The 23,308-nt window shown below is 38.0% G+C and overlaps 1 protein-coding gene across 1 annotated transcript in view; it reads right to left on the bottom strand.

The window, feature by feature from the left end:
* The window catches only part of zmp:0000000660 (arf-GAP with Rho-GAP domain, ANK repeat and PH domain-containing protein 2), a 446,729-nt gene that overhangs the window by 299,215 nt on the left and 124,206 nt on the right, over positions 1-23,308 (bottom strand). The window contains exon 7 of the mRNA XM_039751270.1: positions 9,619-9,688. Coding sequence (XP_039607204.1) covers positions 9,619-9,688 — 70 coding nt within the window. The remainder of the gene's footprint in view (positions 1-9,618; positions 9,689-23,308) is intronic.

Below are 23,308 nucleotides of genomic sequence, written 5' to 3' on the forward strand. Positions count from 1 at the left end.
AGCTTCACTGGGTCACATGTTTATAAAAAAAACAGTATGTGGTGGGCCAATATCAAAATAAATACGTCAATCAGATTCTACTAGTGATAGAACCTTTTCAGCCTGAATGCACTCATAAATACAGATGCAATTACTTACATACATTTCTTTTTACTTATGTAGTAATTAAATTAGTCAAATAAAAAAACAAAATTAACATTCAGTTTATTTCATTGTTTAATAATTTCTTATTAAATGCTTCAATGAAAGCTGCTATATATTACTCTCTGGATGTCGGCATCTACTGTATGTAACAGACTAAAGGTACATACAATACAAAGGTAACAATGAAAACATCAGTGCAAATTATAACTACATTTTAGTAAAAATGCATCAAAATATAATTGAAAACCATGCACAAGATATAAAAGTAAATTAATTACATTTCAACCTGTACTTGACCATATTGTATGAAGGTACAGGTTATATTTGCTTTATTATCTACAGGGTAATACTTAAAACAGCCAATTAATTATAAAAAAAAAACAAGTATGAAAAATAGTATTTGTTGACCTATGGTGACATCTACTGGAGGAAACAAATACACCCAATGATCTAGTCAAGACTGAACACATAAACAACAGTACAGCCATTTTAGACAGGTACTGTATTTGTGCTCATTACATATATGTATGTATGTGTGTGCATGTATATACTGTATATATATATATATATATATATATATATATATATATATATATATATATACACTGTATATATATATATATTTTAAATGAAAATATTTTATCTATTATATTTTAATCTATCTATTATAAATGATATATTAAAAGCAGTTGCAACTAATTTAGATTAAAATGTTTAGGATTACTGCGGTGGGTTGGCGCCCTGCCCGGGATTGGTTGCTGCCTTGCGCCCTGTGTTGGCTGGGATTGGCTCCAGCAGACCCCCATGACCCTGTGTTCGGATTCAACGGGTTGGCAATAAAAAATGAAAAACCACCTTAATAAAAGGACAAGTATCTGAGTGTCTGGTCAGTTGCTATGTCTCTGCTATCCAAAAGATGGTGCAAAATATACATTAGCACTGGTTTTACGAATCTAATGGCACACCACAAACATTAGCACTAATTTTAAAAGTTGATGGTGCAGCACAGACATTACTACTGCTTTATGAATTCTGTACAAAATGGTATACAGTAATCCCTCCTCGATAGCGGGGGTTGCGTTTCAGAACTACTCCCCGCGATAGATGAAAATCCGCGAAGTAGAAACCATATGTTTGTATGGTTATTTTTACTGTATATATTTTAATCCCTTATAAACTCTCCCACACTGTTAACATTATTAGAGCCCTCTAGACACAGAATAACACCCTTTAGTCAAAAGTTTAAACTGTGCTCCATTACAAGACAGAGATGACAGTTCTTTCTCACAATTAAAAGAATGCAAACATATCTTCCTCTTCAAAGAATGCGTGTCAGGAGCAGGGAATGTCAGAGAGAGAGAGAAAGCATGAGAGAAAAGCAAACAATCAAAAAATCAATACGTGCTTTTGGGCTTTTAAGTATGCCGAAGCACCGCGATAAAGCGGCATTTTTAGAGGAGCGTCCGTATCCTTTAGGCAAACAGCCTCTGTGCAAACAGCTACTCTGCTCACACCCCCTCCGTCAGGCGCAGAAAATGTCAGAGACAGTGAGAGAGACAGAGAAAAGCAAACAATCCTGCACCGCGCGGGAAGCATATCGTATATCATTGAGGAGTTTTATTTAATACGTAATACGTGCTCTGATTGTGTAGCTTCTAAGTCATCCGCCAATAGTGTCCCTTGCATGAAATCAACTGGGCAGACAAACTGAGGAAGCATGTACCATAAATTAAAAGACCCATTGTTTGCAGAAATCTGTGAACAAGCGAAAAATCCGTGATATATATTCTAGATATGCTTACATTGAAAAAGTACCTCCCCATGCAGTCACTCTTGCAAAACCATATGTTTTTCACAAGGAAAGTGTAGTTATTTATTAAACTTGGAACCTCATTCTTCAAGAGATGGCACTGCTCTTCCACTGGTTCTTTAATTCAACCTAGCAGGTGCTTCCCAGCATTAGAAGAAGATACTGTATACAGTGCATCTATTTTATGAATCCATTTATTCCAATTTTAGATACACACTGATGCTAGAGTTTATCGCAGCAGGAGCAAGACAAAAACAACCTTGGATAAGGCACCAACCTATTATAGGCACTCCCTGTGACATACCCATACTCACACAGGTACAAGTTAAAATCGCAGATTCATGTAACCTACACATGTTTGGAATGTGGGAGGAATCCAGAATACACAGAAACAGCAAACTCCGTGCCTCCATTAAACATGCAGGATTCAAGCACAGCTTCCTAGAATGGTACTAAATACTGTACACGTACCACCATGCCAACAAGTAAAGATATCATTGTAATATCATTTCCATTCCCATTTCTTTAGAGAAGAATGAACATTCTTCTAGGGTTCTCTCGTGAAAAGTGGACATACATACATATATATATACAGTATATACTGCTCACAAAAATTAAAGGAATACTTTAAAGAAACACATTAGATACATCAGATCTCAATATGAAGTTGGATATCTATACAAATAACGACAGGGCAATGTCTTAGGAACAAAAGGATGCCAAGACTTTTAATGGAAATAAAAGTTTTCTGCCTACAGAGGGCTCAATTGTGTAGACACCCTAAAATCAGAGTGAAATGAAGATGTGGCAGGCTAGTCCATTTTTTCAAAAACTTAATTTCTGCTACTCAAAATGCTTTTCAGTATCTTGTGTGGCCCCCACGAGCTTGTATGCATGCTTGACAACGTCAGGGCATGCTCCTAATGAGACGACGGATGGTGTCTTGTGGCATTTCCTCCCAGATCTGTATGAGGGCATCCCTGAGCTGTTGTACAGTCTGAGGAGCAACCTGGCGGCGCCTAATGGACCGAAACATAATGTCCCACAAATGTTCTATTGGGTTTAAGTCAGGGGATCGTGAAGGCCATTCAATTGTTTCAATTCCTTCATCCTCCAGGTACTGCCTGCATACTCCTGCCACATGACGCCGGGCATTGTCGTGCATTAGGAGGAAACCAGGACCTACTGCACCAGCGTAGGGTCTGACAATGGGTTCAAGGATTTCATCTCGATACCATATGGCAGTCAGAGCACCATTTCCTACCCAGTAGATGTCTGTGCGTCCCTCCATGGATATGCCTCCCCAGACCATCACTGACCCACCACCAAACCTGTCATGTTGAGCGCGTTGCAGGCAGCATATCGTTCTCCTTGTCTTCTCCAGACTCTTTCACGTCTATCACAGCTGCTCAGGGTGAACCTGCTCTCGTCTGTAAAAAGTACAGGGTGCCAGTGGCGGACTTGCCAATTCTGGTGTTCTTGAGCAAATGCCAGTCGAGCTCCACGGTGCTGGGCAGTGAGCACAGGGCCCACTACAGGCGTCGGGCCCTCAGGCCATCTTCATGAAGTCTGTTCCTGATTGTTTGGGTAGAGACATTCACACCAGTGGCCCTCTGGAGGTCATTCTGTAGAGCATGAGCAGTGCTCAGCCTGTTCCGCCTTGCACAAAGGAGCAGGTATCGGTTCTGCTGATGGGTTGAGGACCTTCTACGGCCCTGTCCAGCTCTCCGAGAATAACAGCCAGTCTCCTGAAATCTCCTCCATGTTCTGGAGATTGTGCTGGGAGACACATTAAACCTTCTTGCTGCAGCACGTGTGGATGTGCCATCCTGGAGAAGTTGGACAACCTGTGCAACTTCTGTAGGGTTAAGGAATCGCCTCATACTGCCAGTAGAGATAATTACTCAAGCCAAAACTAGCACGAGTGGAAAACCAGCCAAAAAGATCAAGAGGGAGAAACTTGAAATGACCTCCACATGTAAAACCAGTCCTGTTTTGAGGGTTTTCTAATTGTTGCCACTTTAGTGCACCTGTCGTTAAGTCCATGAACACCAATACAGCTGAAAGTGATTAACAATGACCTCAGCTGCTTAACCAACCAGAAAATTATCAGACAGGTTTAACTGATTTCATGCCAGGCCCAATAAAAAAAGTGTTCCTTTAATTTTTGTGAGCAGTGTGTATATATATATATATATATATATATATATATATATATATATATATATATATATATAGTGAAAGATAGGGGGCGCAGTCGTCCCCTTGAACCCTCAGACCAGACACCAGACACCAGATAAGAGTCCAAATAAATGTATTTTTACAATAATAATGTGTACAAAGCACCTCCACCTCCACAGTATACTCAATAATCACAATAATTCAATCCACAATAACAAATCCTCCACTCTCAGACGTGTTGTCACCCTTCCTCCGAACTCAGCTGCTGCAGTTTCCACAGTCCTTTTATATCTCTTAACCCGGAAGTGCTTTAGATCCCTCAGCCCATGTGACTCCCCAGCAAAGAAGTCCTATTTTTTCTTCAGCCCGGACGTACGTCATTTCCGCTGTCCCTGTGACTAGGACGTGCTAGGATGACTTATATGGAAAATATAAGTCCCTGGGCCTCCCTGCAGCATCCCCTGGCGGCCCCCTATAAATAAATAAATTTGCAAAAATCTCAAGTAAACTTTTTTCACGTTGTCATTATGGGGTGTTGTGTGTAGAATTCTGAGGGAAAAAATGAATTTAATCCATTTTGGAATAAGGCTGTAACATAACAAAATGTGGAAAAAGTGATGCGCCGTGAATACTTTCCAGATGCACTGTATATATATATATATATATATATATATATACTTAAATGTAAAATTAAACAAGCTAGACTTTTACCAGTCAGGGTAAATCAAAAGATACATTTTCCTTATACACTTGAGTCTTAATAGTCCAGACTATAAATTTAACAACTTAGTAATTCTTATCAAATCATATTAAGGGATAGAATGTAAGGTGAAGTCTGCGTTAATTAAGCTTTTTGCTTATTTGTTTCTGAATTGTAAAGTTTTAAAACTAGCATATACTACATTACTTCTCAATAAACGATGAGGTTACATTTCAGTGGTGAGCTACCCAAGGAGGTCTCTTAATTGCCCATTTCAAACTTGCATATTCTCTAAAGTAGCTAATTTAAGTTTTGCACAAATGTTTTTTTCAATGAATATGTCTGGATTGTTTACACAATGTCATCTTATCCAACATAGGCTCTGACTTTCCTATGAAACCCACTCTAGATAAGCAGGCTTAGAAGATGGACAGATGAATGGAAGGATGGAGGTCTAATCAAACAGTAAAAGATTCCATTTTGCATAGTAAAACACTTATTGATCTCTTAAACAACACAAATGTACACTAATATTTATGAAAACAAAACTGCTAATTTCTCCCTGGTTGAATTAAAAGTAAGTAAAGGGTAAAACTAACCAATAGATTCCACTGCTGTCATAAAGCAGGCAGAATATTTTGACAGTATAAAAACTGTAGAATGGGTTATTTTGATTGATTCAATTAACACCAAAATCCCTGAATCCTATGAAAAAAGTCATAATCCCAGGTCACCTTAAATTACTTCGCTCCTCTTCATTGGCATCTTTGTTTTGCAAATGTATCAATCAACACAAGCAGCAAGCAGCCTACTATCCCATCCCCAGACCCACTGACGCAGCTGAAGTTCACCCAGCTCAAGTCTCTTTATCTGGGTGTGAAGAGCCTGGAGTTGTATAGGGTAAATAATACTTTGTTATTTGGAATACATGCATTTCATGTGTGTTCTGAGTCTACAGCAATCTGGGTAAATACAGGATGACAGGAAATGTGAGGCAACAAATGTTGAACACATACCTAAAACAGAAATTGTTTCCATGCTATAGTAAAAATTAATAAAACGTGAAATGTCTAATTGACGTAAAATGTATATGTGAAGACTTAAGTCCAAATATCAAATAAACACTTTCACAAAAAATATGACCAAAGAAAAAGAAATCATTCAATTTACATGTTGCGGCAAAATATATAAAAACCGAAGCCAGAATACCATTTGTACGGTTGGTGTAGAGATAAAAATGGCTGCTTCTCAATCAATAGGTTACAGGTTTTGTCCCATGTCTTCCTCACGTTTTCTGTTTTAAGTAGTGAGTTTCTGTTGTTATTACTATTATATAATAAAAACATGCATTTGCTTTGAGTCTGTAACAGCCTAGTGTTAAAACAAAGACAATGCAGTGACACATCAAAGTTAAATACAATCAGTCAGTTAGTCTGCCCATAATATTCACATACTGCATCTATTTAGGCAGCAGCTGAATAATGAATAGACTTGACAAACAAATGTTTGGAGGAAAGTCTTAAAAAACAAAGCATGGCTTAAGAATGATCCAGAAAGAGGAACTGTATGTAGCCCAGCACTTAAGATAATTAGGCGATAGGTTAATCACTTTTTTGTTTAAAAAATAATGAATTCCCCATCTCATCCTCCTGGCCAAAAGAGTACTAAAAATGAATAAAAGACAAATACAGAATCTGGGCAGTGACAGATGAAAGATCACACATGAAAGGTGTGAAAAAACTATACAGCATGCATGTGAGTATATGTGTATTATCTCAACTTCTTTTCCTTGTGAGGGTCAACCAAGACTTCCTTGCTCCCAGCTACAAATCCCAGCTCTTCCTGGGGAATTCCCTGGCATTCTCTGCAGTATGTTCTGGATCTGCCACAGTCTCCACTGAGTCAGATATTGCCCGGAGCAGCGCTAAAGGGATCCGATGGGGGGCATGCTTACAAATCCCAAAACCACTTGACCTGGCTCCTTTTGACATGGAGGAGCAGTGACTCTATTCTAAGGCTTTCCTGAATTGCTGCACCTCTCACCCTTTCTTGGAGTGTCAGTCCAGCCACCCTCTGAAGAAACATTATCTCCGCCACTTGTTCTCGCACACTCATTTTTTTGATCATTGTCCACAGTTAATGAACATAGATGAGGACAGGGTTGTAAATCAACTGGTAAACCAACAGCTTTGTCTTTAGACTTAGGGCTCATTTATACTTCACGCTCAGAACACGTACGCACCCACATCATGGCTGCCACGCATTCCCAGCGTTCATTTGATGCATCCTCTGAGCAGGTCCTCAGAAATTAACGTGACACTTGTGAGAGTTGCAGTAACAGCAAAAAGCCAGGGGGCGCAGTGTGCTAAAAATTGGAATGTGACATCAGAATCTCTGTTTACTATCTACATGTGACAGAAAGCCGCTTTGCAGATCCTACGTGATTGGTGTGCGCGCTTCGATGTTTGATGAAAGGTTCAATGTGGTGGAGAAAAATGCCGACATACATATGTATTTATGGTGCTTTTATATTCAAGCGTTGCATACTCCCGATCGTAATGATACGATAAATTTTAAAAGTCTCACATACCGTCTTCTGTGCCGTCTTTTTTTCTACGGCTTCCTCCAGCCCTCACAGCAGCGGATCGCCAGCAATAGATCGCCACACTGAGCACATTAAATGTATGATATTCCAACTCTCTGCACATTTAGAATCCTTAGATTTATACTTGATATCACTTTCATGGTGAAATGCATTAAAGTATGTATGTTTGCATGTTCTCCCCGTGTCTGCGTGGGTTTCCTCCGGGCGCTCCGGTTTCCTCCCACAACCCAAAGACATGCAGGTTAGGTGGATTGGCAATTCTAAATTGGCCCTAGTGTGTGCTTGGTGTGTGGGTGTGTTTGTGTGTGTCCTGCGGTGGGTTGGCACCCTGCCCAGGATTGTTTCCTGCCTTGTGCCCTGTGTTGGCTGGGATTGGCTCCAGCAGACCCCCGTGACCCTATTCGGATTCAGCGGGTTAGATAATGGATGGATGGATGGATGTTACATTTTATGGATAAATCAATAATTTCATTTAAATAATGAATACTGTTAATGATTACACACATGGGGGGGTGACAAGGTGACGGAGCGTTAGCGCTGCTGTCTTGCAGGGAGTCACGTCGATGATATTCCCTGCCTGGAGTTTACATGTTTTCCTGCTGGGTTTCCTCAGTGTGCTCCGGTTTCCTTCCAAAGATATGCAGATTTGGTTACACTAAAATGATGCTAGTGTATGTGAGTGCTTGTATTCACATTGCAATGAGCTGATGCCTCGTCCAGGGATTGTTTCTGCCTTGTGCCCAATGCTAGCTGAAATGGACAAATCCATGGACTGATGGATTTAATCATTAAACATCCTTTTCAGACATATTGCGGTAAGGTGTAATCAGAATTTAATGGGTGTTCCAGGCAATTAACAACACAGCGAGGCCGAACCTGTTCTCATCATGATAATATCTCGCACCGCCACCTCGTGGATTCCTCCAGATTTACGTAAAGTACACACACAAGTATAAACAGTACAACGCTTGCATAGCAGGAGCGTCTGCTGCAGCATGCGTAGTGTGAAGTATAACCCTGACCTTAACTCCCACCTCACCGCCGCCTCGAACCGGTACAACACTCACAGAACAGCTGATGCCCTCCAATCTCCTTGTCGATCTGACACTGAATTTTTTCATTTATCATTAGCAAGTTCTTGAGACACATGAACTTATCTCACCAGGAGAGAGCCCTTTATTATAAGTAAATTAACAAATGATTGGGGTGTGCTGTGTTTGTCTATTCTTTTTAACTACATAAAACCTGCTGATACATTTTCTTTTTTATAAATAAAGGGTGCTCATAATAGATTACCTTGATTATAGACTGTCATCAGTTTTAAGTGAATAATCTTAGTACAAATTTCTTTTGTGTATCTCTGTGTTCCTCTCTACACACATACTGTACGTGGCCTTACTGCATACCCCTAGACCTGTAATATGCTGCAAGAGCATTAAGCATGAAATTGAGAAGAAGAAGAAGAAGAAGTAGAAAGAAAAATGGATCTGAAATATGTTATAAAAGATTGCTTCGCCACTAGACAAAAATAAATGATCAAAAGAAAACACGCATGCCCACTGCTTATGGTCAAACTGATAGTAATGTATTAAGGGACAATTTTCTCCACACCATTGAAAAATAAAAATAATATGTTCACTTGTATTCTCTGCAGATTATCCATTTTAAAAAAGTGATTGGAAAAGTTGTTAGTAGTAATGGGAAGCTATCTTTAAATAGTATTAAAACTTGATTTTTATGACTACCATAAGTATAAAACTGTGATCTTACACCAGAAACCAAATTTTAATTAAGTAGTTGGGCAGCAAAGCACAGTGATCAAGCAAGGGTATATGAAGTATATTTCTGGGAATAAAGACAGCTCTATATCTGGAGTTGTGATTATCAAGGGAAAAACAGAGATTAATAACGTTTCTAATTATAACACATGCTGCTTTCACACAAAAACCTGAATATATATGAACATATTTAAATCAATGTGTGTGGCTGATGATATGAATGCAAATGTGGTTTCTGCTTTGTAAAGATGAGCAGCTGCTTCTAAACCTTTGATCTAAAAGCCATTTTTTTGTCATCACTTGCTTAGTGCACATTTATTGGCACAAACATTTTGCTATGTGTCAGTACTTTGCAAAAATTATCTAAGCAAAACTCGGACAATATTAATGAGACACTCACCTTTTCATTGTGGTGGTATGAAAGATATTCACCATCAAATCTGACCCATCGTCGCTGGAATAAATAGTTGCTGCCAAAAAAAAAAATGTAAGTTAAAATGTACCTTTATGCATTTTGCACCAATATACTATACTGAAGATAAAATACTCTATCACTGTAATTTCTAGCTAATGGAAGGGAAAGAAATACATGACAGCCAACTTCTGTTATGCTGGAGATATAACGGAGAGGTACTGGGGGGTTAAGGAGGGTGGCAAATAATAGACCAAGAAAGATTGTGAGTAAGAGTAAGTAAATAAGAATAGATAGCAGCAGTGTGAAAAATACACAAATAAAGATTTAGGAAAAACAAGATGGATAGTGATGAAACCATAACATTTAAACAGTGACTGTAATATTTTGTCAACTTAAGTTATAGCAGTTATATCCTTGAAAAGCTGAGCATTGTGGAACACTGCCAAGAGCCAGCTAAAGAGTGAATGTAATTAGTATATTGTGCTGCTGAACATGCCTTCCAAGATCCAAACTGCAGTGCATCAAAACCAAGTCTATGACCAAAATAAAGTGTGTTAAGAACTGAAAGACAAATGCAACCAGTTTCATATTTTACATCCCTTTTGAGGTTGGTAACTAATAATTGGTTACTTTTATCTATTAAAAGTATATATTACATTTAAAGCATCACCAACAAAATAAGTAAAAGATCGTTTCTTTATATGAGAATTACTATAAGGCCTAACAATATATATTGCATTTAAATTGTTACCACACAGAATAAAAAAAGATAATTTATTTGTTAATATAAAACTACTTAATATAAAAGTATACAGTCTGTATACTCTCTGCCTTCTCTGCCTACTTTCTCAGAAAATCACCTTTACCGCTTTTGATAAAGACAAGACATAGTAAGTGCTTTCTCACATTTTCAACTTTTACTTGATTAATGTAATTAATTTAAGTGATTTAATTTATTATTAATGCTTAAGTTAACTATCGGGTGTAAAGACACATGAGACATGGCTCTGGGATTTGCAGAACATTGAGATTCCTGCTTGCGTTTAGAGCTGGATGTTTTGGATAGGCTTGGTACCTTTTCTGATCATTAATCTCTTACTTAGTGCCTCTTCTGGGGCCTCATGTATAACGCCGTGCGTAGAACTCGCACTATAACATGGCATAAGCACAAAAGCCGAAATGTGCTTACGCATAGAAAAATCCAGATGCAGGAATCTGTGCGTACTTCAACTTCCATGTTCTTCCGCTACATAAATCCCGATCAGCGTGAAAAATAAAGCTCGTGCACGCGCTTTATGTAACGCCACAACTCCTCCCAGAATTACGCCTCTTTGAATATGCAAATCAATATAAATCACCCTTAAGCTCCGCCATATGTGAAAAGACAATTGGAAAAGCACTGGGGAAAATATAAGAATTTCAGTGAATACCAAGTGGAGGCAAAGGAAAAACATACTATTTGTTTAATTAAACCGTGGTATAATCAACAAAAGGAAGTTGATCGAGTGACATAGCGTGTTGGAGAAACTTTAAAGCTCACGTTCACAAAATCGCTCAGTGCCAGAAATACAAAAGAAGTCACATATCAAAGTCGCCGTGAAAAGGCGAGTTGTAGCCCACTGTCTGAGTGTCATATGAAAGCTTATTAGGGTACAGAGAAAAAAAAAGGCACACAGTGGGGGAAAAAGCACGAAATGTCAACTTCAATCTCGAAATTTCCACTTTACTCATCTAGTTTATTTTGTCATTAAAGTAGAACATCATAAACTTTATCCTAAAATCATTTAATTAACCAGTTTCTCAAATTACATCGTAATTAAAGTAGCACGTTAAATGCTTTGTTTTGTATGTGATCTTCTATGTGCTCTATGTGTGTGAATCACTACATGCTTCTTAAACCGGCTCTCTTTCTCCAACTGGACACAGAATCCATTACATTCGTGATATTACAGCTTTCTGAATAACTAAAATACTGAGATGTATACGTGATATTATTTTCATCATGATAGGAGTTAAAGCACGTTATTAAACATCAAATTACCTTCGATGAAATAATTTATTGCAGCAGTATTCAGGGGCGGCTCAAGGCTTGTGGTGGCCCTGGGCAGAGGAAGAATCGGCGGCTCCTTCACCCACCAATGTCAGTAAAGTAGCTTATGCACGGTGGATGGCCACGTCCGTTGCGGACACTGCATAGCCGCCTCGTGCTCATGACACAAGCATTTAACTTTTGCCGAAATTTGTCGCTGCGTTTTTAGCTGTGTTGTTATTTTCTCTTTCTGTTTTATATTCAATATATATTGGCGTAGCCGCCACTGCAATCCTGCAGTCCTCGCTTTTCTTTCTTCAAGTAACCGATCGCCACACAATCAGCTCTGTAATAGACGTTAAGCCATCTGTAAGCTTAGAGCGCCGATTCTTCAAAACGTTTAAGGAAAATTTGAAATATGTTTGTAGTACATGTTTAATTATTCTATTCTTCACGCCAGTCCCAGTGAAGAATATAGATTATTTAAATGAAGTTAAAATTTTATCTGTATAATATAATAAACATATTTTGCTGCAATTCATCTTAAAAATGATATCGTCACCATATGTAAATACACGCTTTATAAAGTGACTCAGGTTGTGCGATATTATAACTGTAGTGCAAGTTTACAGTGGGGTGATTGTACTTATAAGTACAAACAGTTCTACAAGGAACAATTGATTAAGTGCGTTTAAAGTTCTTGGGATGAAACTGTTTCTGAAACGCGAGGTCCGTACAGGAAAGGCTTTGAAACGTTTTGCCATGGCTGAGACAGCGTGTGCTTGAAGCTGTATACCTATAATTCTCTTTCCGATCAGCTGCTGCAGCTGAAAGAAGAAGGTGCAGTGAGAGTAACAACGCTAAAGCAGTTATGGTATTTGAAATACTATGGCTATTCCCTGGACCATTATATTGTTACAAGTTAATTACAATCAGATGCATTACACTAATAAACAATATGCAGTTAGTTTCAGTGTATTTATAAAGCCACCTAAGGAAAATAAGGTGTAGCCACACAGGAACAGTAGCATTGCTTTGACGCTGGGTGCCGCCAGTCTGTAAAATCGAGCGGAGAACTTGCGTACGACAAGGTATGAGGAACCATGGAAGAGTGCGTGACTTTATGCCAAGTGTAGGTTTTATACATCGCGATTTGAACGTGGAAAAGTTCTTACGCAACATTTCTGTGCATACGCACCGTTTATACATGAGGCCCCTGGTCATGAATCTCTTACTCTCTCTGCCTATGCCACAGGTGCTAACTTCTCACATTCTTGCACAAGAAGCAAGACATTGTCAATTTTGATCAAGTCATCATTCAGGTCCTGTGTGGTGCCTGACATACTCCAAAACTGAGAACATTGAATGGGAAATGGAAATAGGATAAGATATGATCTCTTATGTCAGATAATCAACTTATGAATTTAAATCACTTTCTAATTAATGCAAGGAAATATTCTGTTTCCCATAGAGCATTTAATTTCTTCATCCCTGAAGCCTACGAAAAAAATTGTAATCCCAGGCCACTTTAAATTACTTCGCACCTCCTCATCAGCATCTTTGTCTTGTAAATGTGTCAACTGGCATTGGCAGCAGACAGCCACCTCACTCATCCCCCCACCAATGCAGCTAAAGTTAACGCAGACGCTGAAGGTTATCTGGCAATGAGGTGTTTGGAATTGCATAGTGTAAATAATATATCGTTATTTGGAATGTATTCCAAATAATGATATATTATTCAACCTATATAATTTCAAACACCTCACTGTCAAATAAAGAGACTTCATCCTCTGAGTTGACTTCAGCTGCGTCGGTAGGGGAAAGATTGAGCAGGCTGTCTGCTGCCAGTGCTGATTGACACATTTGCAAGACAAAGATGCTGGTGAGGAGGTGCAAAGGAATTTACGGTGGCCCAGGATTACGACTTGTTTCGTGGACTTAAGTGATTCTAGTGTTAAAGGATTAAAGGCTGCACTTATTCCAAGTGTTACTGAAATTCTTTGAGAATAGAGAAGAGACTCTGGAAGCAAATGAAGGCTAGCTACTGCAACAACCTAAGTGGGAGTTTTAAAGGTAACTACCTGCAATGACCACTGAGTTGGTGTCAAGAGGTGAGTGGAGCAAAGATTTAACTTGCATAGAGCATACATGGGCATTGATTGAGACACAGAGACAGAGAGAAAAGGAGAAATGTCAGTTTTGGAGAGACCCAGTAGAGAGACATAATCAAATAACAAGGGTAATACCTTTTTAGCCATGGGCTAATGGGTCATCAAGGTTTGTTTCCTATAGCATTTATTAAATTGATAATTTAGGCTTATACCTTATAGTGATCCCTCAATATCATCTAATTAATTCTCTGTTTTGCCATTTTTATCCAGGTTTGAGTATCTGACAAAACAACACCATTGCACACTGGTACTCTAATTAAAATCTGAATTAAAGTTCTTAATAGATAATTATGTTGACAATCTTAAAATATCTGATTTAAAATCCATTATGCATTTTAATGTACTTAAACACATTGAACAGTAATACTGTGTAATGTGAATATAATTCAATTGTAATTCTCTCCAAGTTTTGGGCTTTAGCAAATTGAGGTACATATCTCCATTAGTGACAGGGACCCTGGCCCTTTACAGTCAATAAGGAGCATGTAAATGTAAATGCAAATAATTGCTCCCACTAGATAGTAATAGACTTGCCTGATTTTAGCGATAAGAGATAAGGTGTACAAATGAAAATTGTGAGGCCATTATTACATTCTATTGTCTAAAATTTTATATGTTTGATTTATTTGAGCTGTATTGCATCTGATGAAGCCATTTATTGAAAAGACCCAAAACATCTTATTATACTGTTAAACCTTTTTCGACATTTTTTTAATAATTTGTACAGAGTATGTAATACATGATCCTGCCCTCATGTCTGAACTGTGACCATAAATATGTTAATTGTACTACATTTTCAAATAGTGAGATCAGCAGCAGAGCATTGACTACAGTCCTGGCAAGAGAAAATACATTAGGAATAATCTGTGACTTCAGGATTTTAGCTTACTCCTAAGTTTCGTGCCTAAATATACAGAAAATGAAAAGCAGAATTTCTGAAATCTAATAAACAGAAATCTGATTATAAAATTTTGAAAATGATATCATAATATGACATACTGTATTAACAAGTCCCTTTGAACATCACGTTCAAAACTACTGCACATATTGTACATTATAGTTTGCAAACTGATATCTAGTTGCATAAGTTTTTAATTACATTACATTAAATTATGAAGTACAAAGAATGCTTGTAAAATAATAGAGGTAAACATAATCCTTTTTAAAAGTACATAAAAACATAGCTAATATCTATATATCATCATAAGACAGCAATTTTGATAAATTATTGATATACAGGCAATTTTATCTATTAATTACACAATTACAGAAGTTACAGAATTACATTACTTGCGACAGTCATTATATCTTATACATTTCTCACATAAAATAATTAGGAAAGTGTATGGGAATGAAGTGAAAATACAAAATGGATGTACTCCAGATTAAGCAAAGGAACTGAAAAAAATCAAAATTCTTTCTCTTTCCATTGTGACAGATGCCTGGGGCGACGACCCGGCCAGGACGCCTTGGAGCATTGGAAGAGGGCATACGTCACCTCAGACCATGTGGGGGCAGCCACCCTGGGTGCTATGGGAACCATGGGTACGGAGCTTTGAAGCTCAACCCTGTTGGGGCCCGTGGTCACCGCCAGGGGGGTGCCCCAGTCCCTTGGACCTCAGCACTTCCACCACACCCGGAAGTGCTGGGGGGAAGAAGAGCAGGGACACCCGGAGTGCTTCCGGGGATGCAGCCGGCTCTTCTGCCACACTGGGGTATGTCGGTGGGAGGTTGCCGGAACACACCTGGAGCACATCCAGGTGCTTATAAAAGGGGCCGCCTTCCTTCATTCAGGGCTGGAGTCGGGTGAGGAGAGGGCGAAGCAGGAGAAGAGAGAGTGAAGGCGGCCTGAAGAGAAAGGCAGAGTGTGTGAGAGGCCTGGACTTTGGGGAGGTCTTGGGATTGTGTGGCACTTTGTAAATAGTTGGACTTGTAAGTAAACGTGTGGTGGTGATTAACAGCATGTCTGACTGTCCGGGGCTCGTTCCACACCATCCATCTAACGACTTATTTTTTTTCAACCTATCATATCAAAGAATAATGATTGCAACATTCCGACTCATGAATGCTCAGCTAGCCAGACAATGTATACTTTAGACACTAAGCTACTTTTCCAATGAATGCAATGGATTCTCCAGGCTTTAGCAACAAGCTATGTTTCCCTTGGAAAAAAATACAAGATGACCAACAACACTGCAGCTTGGAAGTACTCCAGGGGGGTATTTTTTGTATGTGGATTACTCGTTTAGCCGGATGTAATTGTTGACGATTTGGCATGATCCTGGATCTGTCAGTCTTTCAAAACTCTTGCTGGATGTGTTGTCATAACAGCACATCCAAATTTATGTAAACAAGGATTAGCTCACACACTTAATCAGTGTCCGTGTGTGGAATTCATTCAGTTATAGCTTCACCGTTCATGAATTAGCAACCAATTGCTATCTGTGCGAATTTCATATAGAAAGGGTATTGCGTGATCAGCAAGATCCTTTATTGCTCCTGGATAAAATTATTTTCGAAAGATACCGCTTTAGCCGGAGGGGAGGGAGGATATTTTACCTCAAAGATTTATTAGCACCTTATATTCAAAGTCAAACTAGGCAAAGTCGGGCTCTCACATCCACACAGACAGTATGCATTGCTTTGAGGTTTTTTGCAAGCGGTACTTTTTTTATATACTGTAGGCGATGCGGAAAATCTATCTAAAAGTGCAGTTTGCCAGGCAATTCATAAAGTCTGTTTGGCTCTAAAATATTTCCTTCGGGTTTTCATAGTGTTTCCTGGACACCTGCGTGTGCAGACAATAAAAGAGGTGTTTCATGCCATTGCAGGTAGGTAATACATAGGCAAAAACACCCACAGTTCCATAAAGAATCTCACAATCAGCCTAACATTGTCATTACCCAGGATTTCCAAATGTGATTGGGGCACATGGGACTGATCATAGTGGAGTCTGATCAAACATTATTTGGAAAATTTACCTCTCCACCTGATGAATAATCAGGCACAGTGTCTTCTTCAAATATTTGACCTTCGTCAATATCTCGTTGGTCAGACACAAGTTCTAGGGATATGACATTCCCTGCACCTGACCCAACAAAAAAGAGGGCTATATGGAACATACCTATGGCACACATTGAGGACAAATATATGCAATGACCATCCTTTGCCTGAAATGAAGTAACCATCCTGCCACTGGTTCTGAGGAGGAGCTTCCCCCTTACAATGCCCTCAGAAACAGGGCGATGGGCATTTTGCTGGAGAGCCAACTTTTCTGCAGGGGTTAGGTCTGGACCGTGTGGACCTCCACCTGTTTTTTGCTTGTCTGCCATCTTATTAGCTTTAACATTAATGTTTTTTATGTTATATATGATTCTTCGTGTCAACAATTCTTTAAATAGTTATATACCAATATTTACCAGTTTGAAGTATATTCTTGTACTTCACTTTAACCTGTTCCCATGTTCTCCTTGTGCTCACGTTTGATCAGTAATTATGACATATCAAATAATAATAATTAACCTGACACATAGGAAATGAAATGCTGCTTTCAGTAAGTACAATGTACACACGTTTAATTTGTCAGTCACTTTTTGCCAGCTGTCTTTTCTGGTTTGGGCTGCTTTTGCAGTGTTACCCCTTGTGCATATTAAATCTTGAAATCCTTCGAGTAGCACACACACACACACACAGCTTGTGTGGAAAAACTGCACCCATTCTTTCACTATTTTATTGCAGCCTTTCAAAGACTTGCTGATCATGTGTTCTAGACTCAATATATATGGGCTTTTCACTCAGCGCGGGCGCGCAAAATCATCTTGGATGATTAGATCCAGCTAAACTAACACTAAACTACACTGCTGCATTTGAAAAACCAACTTATCCCGGATGAATTTCACCGGCATTAACTCATCCAAGATGAGGCATCTGATCTCAGATGATTTAAGCAACGTATGAAAAATACCCCCCAGGTGTTATCAGTCAGTTTGACAACAGCTTTAGACATGATGTGGCTACAACTTAAGTATGTAAAATGACCCTAACAACTACTGCTGCTGATTCTCTATATTGTACCAATCACCATGTAATACAAAACAGATGACTGGAATTGTGCATTCAGTCTGAACACACAATATCAACATGCCACTGCCAAGTTATCGTTTAAAAAAACCTTGGAATATATATTATTAGACTAAGATGAAGTGAAAATACAAATCAGATGTACTCCGCTTTAAGCAGTGGAATCGAACAAAAAATCAAAATTAATTTTCTTTCTAGCTAATCACCTTTTTTTTAACCTATCATCAATGAATTGCTAGCCATGCAATGGATCCTCCAGGCTTTAGCAACAAGCTATTTTTCCCTTGGAAAAAAAAAAACACAAGATGACCAACAACACTGCAGTTTGGAAGTATTCTAGGTGTTATCAGTCATTTTGACATCAGCTTTAGCAGTGACGTGGGCACAGCTTAAGTAAGTAAAAGAGTAGCATCCAGTCACCGCAGTTTTTGATCAGTTTCTTGCCGGAAGTCACTGAATATAATTAGCAGCAGTTTCATTGCAGAAGTGCTGTTACCACATGTCTATACTTAATGCTAACCACACAAACCCCTAACCTTAACAACACTGACCCCTTATGCTAAGTTACCCTTAATCTTATCTGTGTATACACAGTAGTACACATGTACCTAAACACATTAACCCCTACCCTTAAGATACCCCTAATCTTACTTCCAGAAAGAAACCACGGTCAAAATTTTGTTGAAATATGACTCTACAGCTCTGTAGCTGGATATTATTGAAGTAAAATGGCCCTAGTAACTACTACTGCTGATTTCTATATTATATTAACCACCACATAATACAAAAAGATGATTGAAATTGTCTGTATGAACACACAAAGGCAACATGACCATGATAAATATCATTTAAAAAGGTCAGCCTCTTGAAAACTGTATAATTAAGGAGCTCACTAAGAAGTTAAGATATCAGTTAATGTACCTATTTTTTTTTGTTTACTGTTTCCATGCTACCTTAATATTTAGATATCACCACTAACTCACTGTAAAGGTTCAGAACAAAATAATACTACACCTCAAGTTTTGTTCCTACAGTGTCACACATGTGCGACTGGGAAACAGCTGAAGGGCCTAAATGACAGTAATTCTACGCCAGACCAGGGGGTGGCAGAGTGTGCTGACTGTCTCTCTCAGCCTCGGGAAATCCCACGTTTCTGGTGCCACTGATAACATCACTTTCCAGAGCTAAAGACACCACTTCCAGTTCCACTGATGTCACCACTTTCATTGCTGCTACTGATGTCACTTCCTGTCATGATGGCATCACTTCCGGTTCCGGCACTGATGAAGTCATTTCCCATACTGCCCTTTAAAACTGCCATCTTGCCTCAGTATAAACCAGTTCTGTTTTGGGCTCTGCTCTATGAACATCTCTGTTCAAATTTTAATCAACTTTTGCAGCCAGGAAACAATATACGGGTGGCTGCCCCAAACCTTTACAATGTCTGTGATTCGTTACTGTGACAACAGTAAAAATGATTCAGCCCCTCAGAAGTTTTGATATTTTATTGTTATATAACTGTTATGGTGTATAAAATGTACAAATTATTCTCTATATTTTTATTATTATATTTTGCTCAATCCCAACAAGATGAATTCAGATGTAGGACACTTGTATAGGCATTATATACACCTCACCTTTATAACAGTTGTTCACAGCATAGTGCTAAAATGGTTTTATAGCCTGGGAAAGGAAGACTGAACCGATATCTCAGGATATTGATTACTTTATGAATGTACATCTTGAACAACAATTTGGTTTACAGTCTGGGAAAAGATAGATTAAAGAGTTTGAGCAAAATTTATCCATCATGTTCACAGCCAGCCAATCAGGTGCATGCGACAACCATGTGTTGTGAAACCACGGCATGAAAGTTTATAATAAATATGCCTCATTTGAAAGCAACATCAGAAGAAGAGAAACAGCCATGATGTTAGGGCAATATCAGTGAAGAAAACAAAGACATGTGTGACCAGGTTTCATCCGATCGTCAATTAACAGCATTTTCATGAACATTGATCGCTAAATGAAACGATGCCCTGGGACATTCATCCTTGTCATCTGTAACTTTTTCGTAAGCTTTTTTTAAGATTATTTTATCCAGACTTTTCTATCAGTACCTATTTTCTACTACTCTTTGTTCCAGTGGTTTTATTATTATTCCTGTAATAAACAGCATGCTGCTTTTAACTTTCTATGCTTTGTCTTAATGCCTATAGAGTAACTGAAGTAATAAGTTAGATTTCTTTGAGCACCTGGTGCAGCTAGAGATTTTGCCTTTACCTCTGTGCTGCGAGGTTTATTAAGGCTGTGAGTGAGAGCTTCACTCAATAGTAAGGAACAGTACGTAAAGTAAGGCATTCTTGGCTGATAAATGGCCTATAGTCAAGAGTGTTAAGCCTTTGTATGTTTAAATGTATTCTTGTAGACCAAAAGTTATATTTGGTTCTGAGATAACATTAACACTAGAATTACCAGAGCCTACGAAAAAACTCATAAATCTGTCCCACCTTAAATCGCTTTTCACCTCTCCGTCAGCGTCTTTTGTCCTTTAAATGTGTTGATAAGCAGCAAGCAGTCTGCTATCACATCCCTCACCGACACACAGTTTTCTCAGCAGAAGTCTGTTTACCTGCGTGTCAGTTGCTTGGAGTTGTATAGAGTGAGAAGTCAAGCAAAATCACACTTTTTATAAATACTATATCGTTATTTGGAATATGTGCATTTCATGTGTGTTCCGTGTCTACAACGATCTATGTAAACACATCGTTAAAAAAGAAACATTTTCATGTTTTAGTAATAATTGACAAAATGTAAACATGAAGTTTATAATGTGTGAAGCCTAAAGTCCAAATATCAAAGAAACACTTTCACAAAAGGTACAAATATAACAGAACAAGTGCATTTTTATTCAAAAATATAACTGCAGAAAAAGAACCTGCGTTAGGGTGTGACATTGACACGCATTTACTACAACCACTTTTGTGGCGCAACAGTATCAACTGTTGACTGGTAATCAAAACTTCATGGGTTCAATCCCCGACGAGCCAGTCTTGAGAAGTGAGCTGCTTTTATTCTTACTATTTTAGAATAAGAACATACATTTGATTTCAGTCTGTAACAGCCAGTGTAAATGTATGATACTTGTAAAGGTTAGCTTTGTTTTTTTTTTTTGTCTCGTTCACGATCCTACCCTACCCCCACCCCCCCATCTGATACTGCTGTTTTCAAATAAAGACGTGCTATAGCTCTGCACTCTGTAGGAAGTAAGTAAATAAACACTGCCCCCTAAAAATACAATGGGACTTCTTGTTAAATGTCCTGACTGAACTACTAATTCTTACAAGTTCTCAGACAGTGATTCTTCTTGGTTATTTTAATATAGACATTAATATATGTAAGCTTACAACTTATTTTGCTGGACATCATTCACTATTTGCTACTGCATATTAATTTTCCTCCTCTCTCATAGTCACATATTGGACCTGGTCTACACATCTGCTTTACCTGTAGACAATACTTGTAGCACTGATTTTGATCTCTCCAACAATAAAGCAGTGCTTTTTGTAATCTCAATGCCACTTCATATCTCTAACTGTAAACATCAAATTTCCTTCAAAAACCTTAAAAATATCTGTTCCATTTCTCATCTTTTTGTGCAGCATCCGACACCTCCATTCCCCTTAACCTACACTTACCATTCACATTAGATGATCATGTTGACCACTATAAGATAGCATTGTGCCCGGCTTTAGCAACAGAAGCGTCTTTAAAACATAGGTAGTTCTTGTTTAAGTGTTCAGCTCTTAGGTATAATTCTGCACTACATTCCATAAAAGCTATAGGCCAGTGCTTTTACAGACTATGTCAGATATTTCTCTGACCATCAAGAGATCCACTAATTCCAGCCCATATTATTGCAATGATACAGTGACCATAACACAAGGATTTTGTTCTCTGTAAGTAATAAGCTACTTCAGCCTGCACCTTGCTCTAATATCATTTTTTTATTGCAGATTAAGATTTTTTTAATGTTTACATTGTCCATCTTGATCTAGTAGTTTATTTTTCACTAATTCCATCTTCATCCAACAATGTCATGGTGTAACATAAGGTCGAAGATTTGTGCATTGGATATGACATCTACCACAATTATCAGTACTGCCTCTATGTCATACTCCTAGCTGTTACAAGAATACTTACTACATCCCTTGAATTTGGTTGACCATCTGAACAATTTTTAGCCTATCGCTCTCTTACTTTTTATCTAAAGTTCTTAAATGTGTTGTAGTCAACTCACCAATTACTTAACTTCTAATAACATGATGAAACCTTTTTAGTGTGACTTCTGGGCACATATCATTCCTAAAACTGCTTAGTTTCACCTAATTACTGTATGTACTTATGGCAGTAGACTGTGGGTACATAATTATATTAATTCTAATTGATCTTACTTCAGAATGGAATACTGTTAATCATAATATTCATCTGTCCATAATGAAGAGTATCCTGAGGGCTTCTGGCGCTGTTCTCCAATGCTTCTTATGTTCTATCTAACATATAGGCAAGTGTTTGTCAGTCATGGCAAAAACAAGTCCAACAGTCATAGCAGGTGTTCCTCAAGGCTCTGTTTTTGGCCCTATACTTTTCTTTTTCTGTATGGCTCTCCATGGCCATATTAGTCTTAGTTTTGAATTCAGTCATTATTTCTATGGTGCTGATACTCATATTTATTTGTTCAAATTTTTCTGTCAAAGAATTTACAACTTGTCTTTAAGAAATTAAATGGTAGATGTAAAACAACTTTACAAAATAAAGACAGAGCTTGTATTAATTGACACTGAAGATATATATATATATATAGAAATGAACCTTGCTGATAAAAGGAAGTGATCACCATGATTTCTTCAGTCAGGCTGCATTAACAAGAATTTTACATATAACAATGGTTCAAGACTCTATTTAGTATTTTCTGCAACACTCCCCAATATAGATATAGCTACAAAGAAATATAAAGATTTTTTAAACTCTTCTGTCATGAATAATTAATATGTCATTAAAATGAAAATCATCTTATTCTTACTTGTTTTTCAGAGCATTCCATGTTTATTACATCCTTTAAAAAAAAAAACTCAATTCTGTTTTAAAGGAATTTACAGAAAAGCCAAGCAAAATTACACCTTTTATTGGCTAACTAAAGAGATTACAATATGCAAGCTTTTGAGGCAACTCGGGCCTCTTCTTCAGGCAAGATGTAATACAGAAACTGGAGTTCCCTGTGTTTATATGCATACTAGGACAAGAAACAACATTGGTAAATTTTAATAAGAAATCTTAAATGTAAAAAATTAATAGAATTCTTCAGGCTAGGGTTAATTTAGCAAGAGAGAGAACA

This window comes from Polypterus senegalus, chromosome 4 (assembly GCF_016835505.1).
Source record: "Polypterus senegalus isolate Bchr_013 chromosome 4, ASM1683550v1, whole genome shotgun sequence".
NCBI lineage: Eukaryota > Metazoa > Chordata > Cladistia > Polypteriformes > Polypteridae > Polypterus > Polypterus senegalus.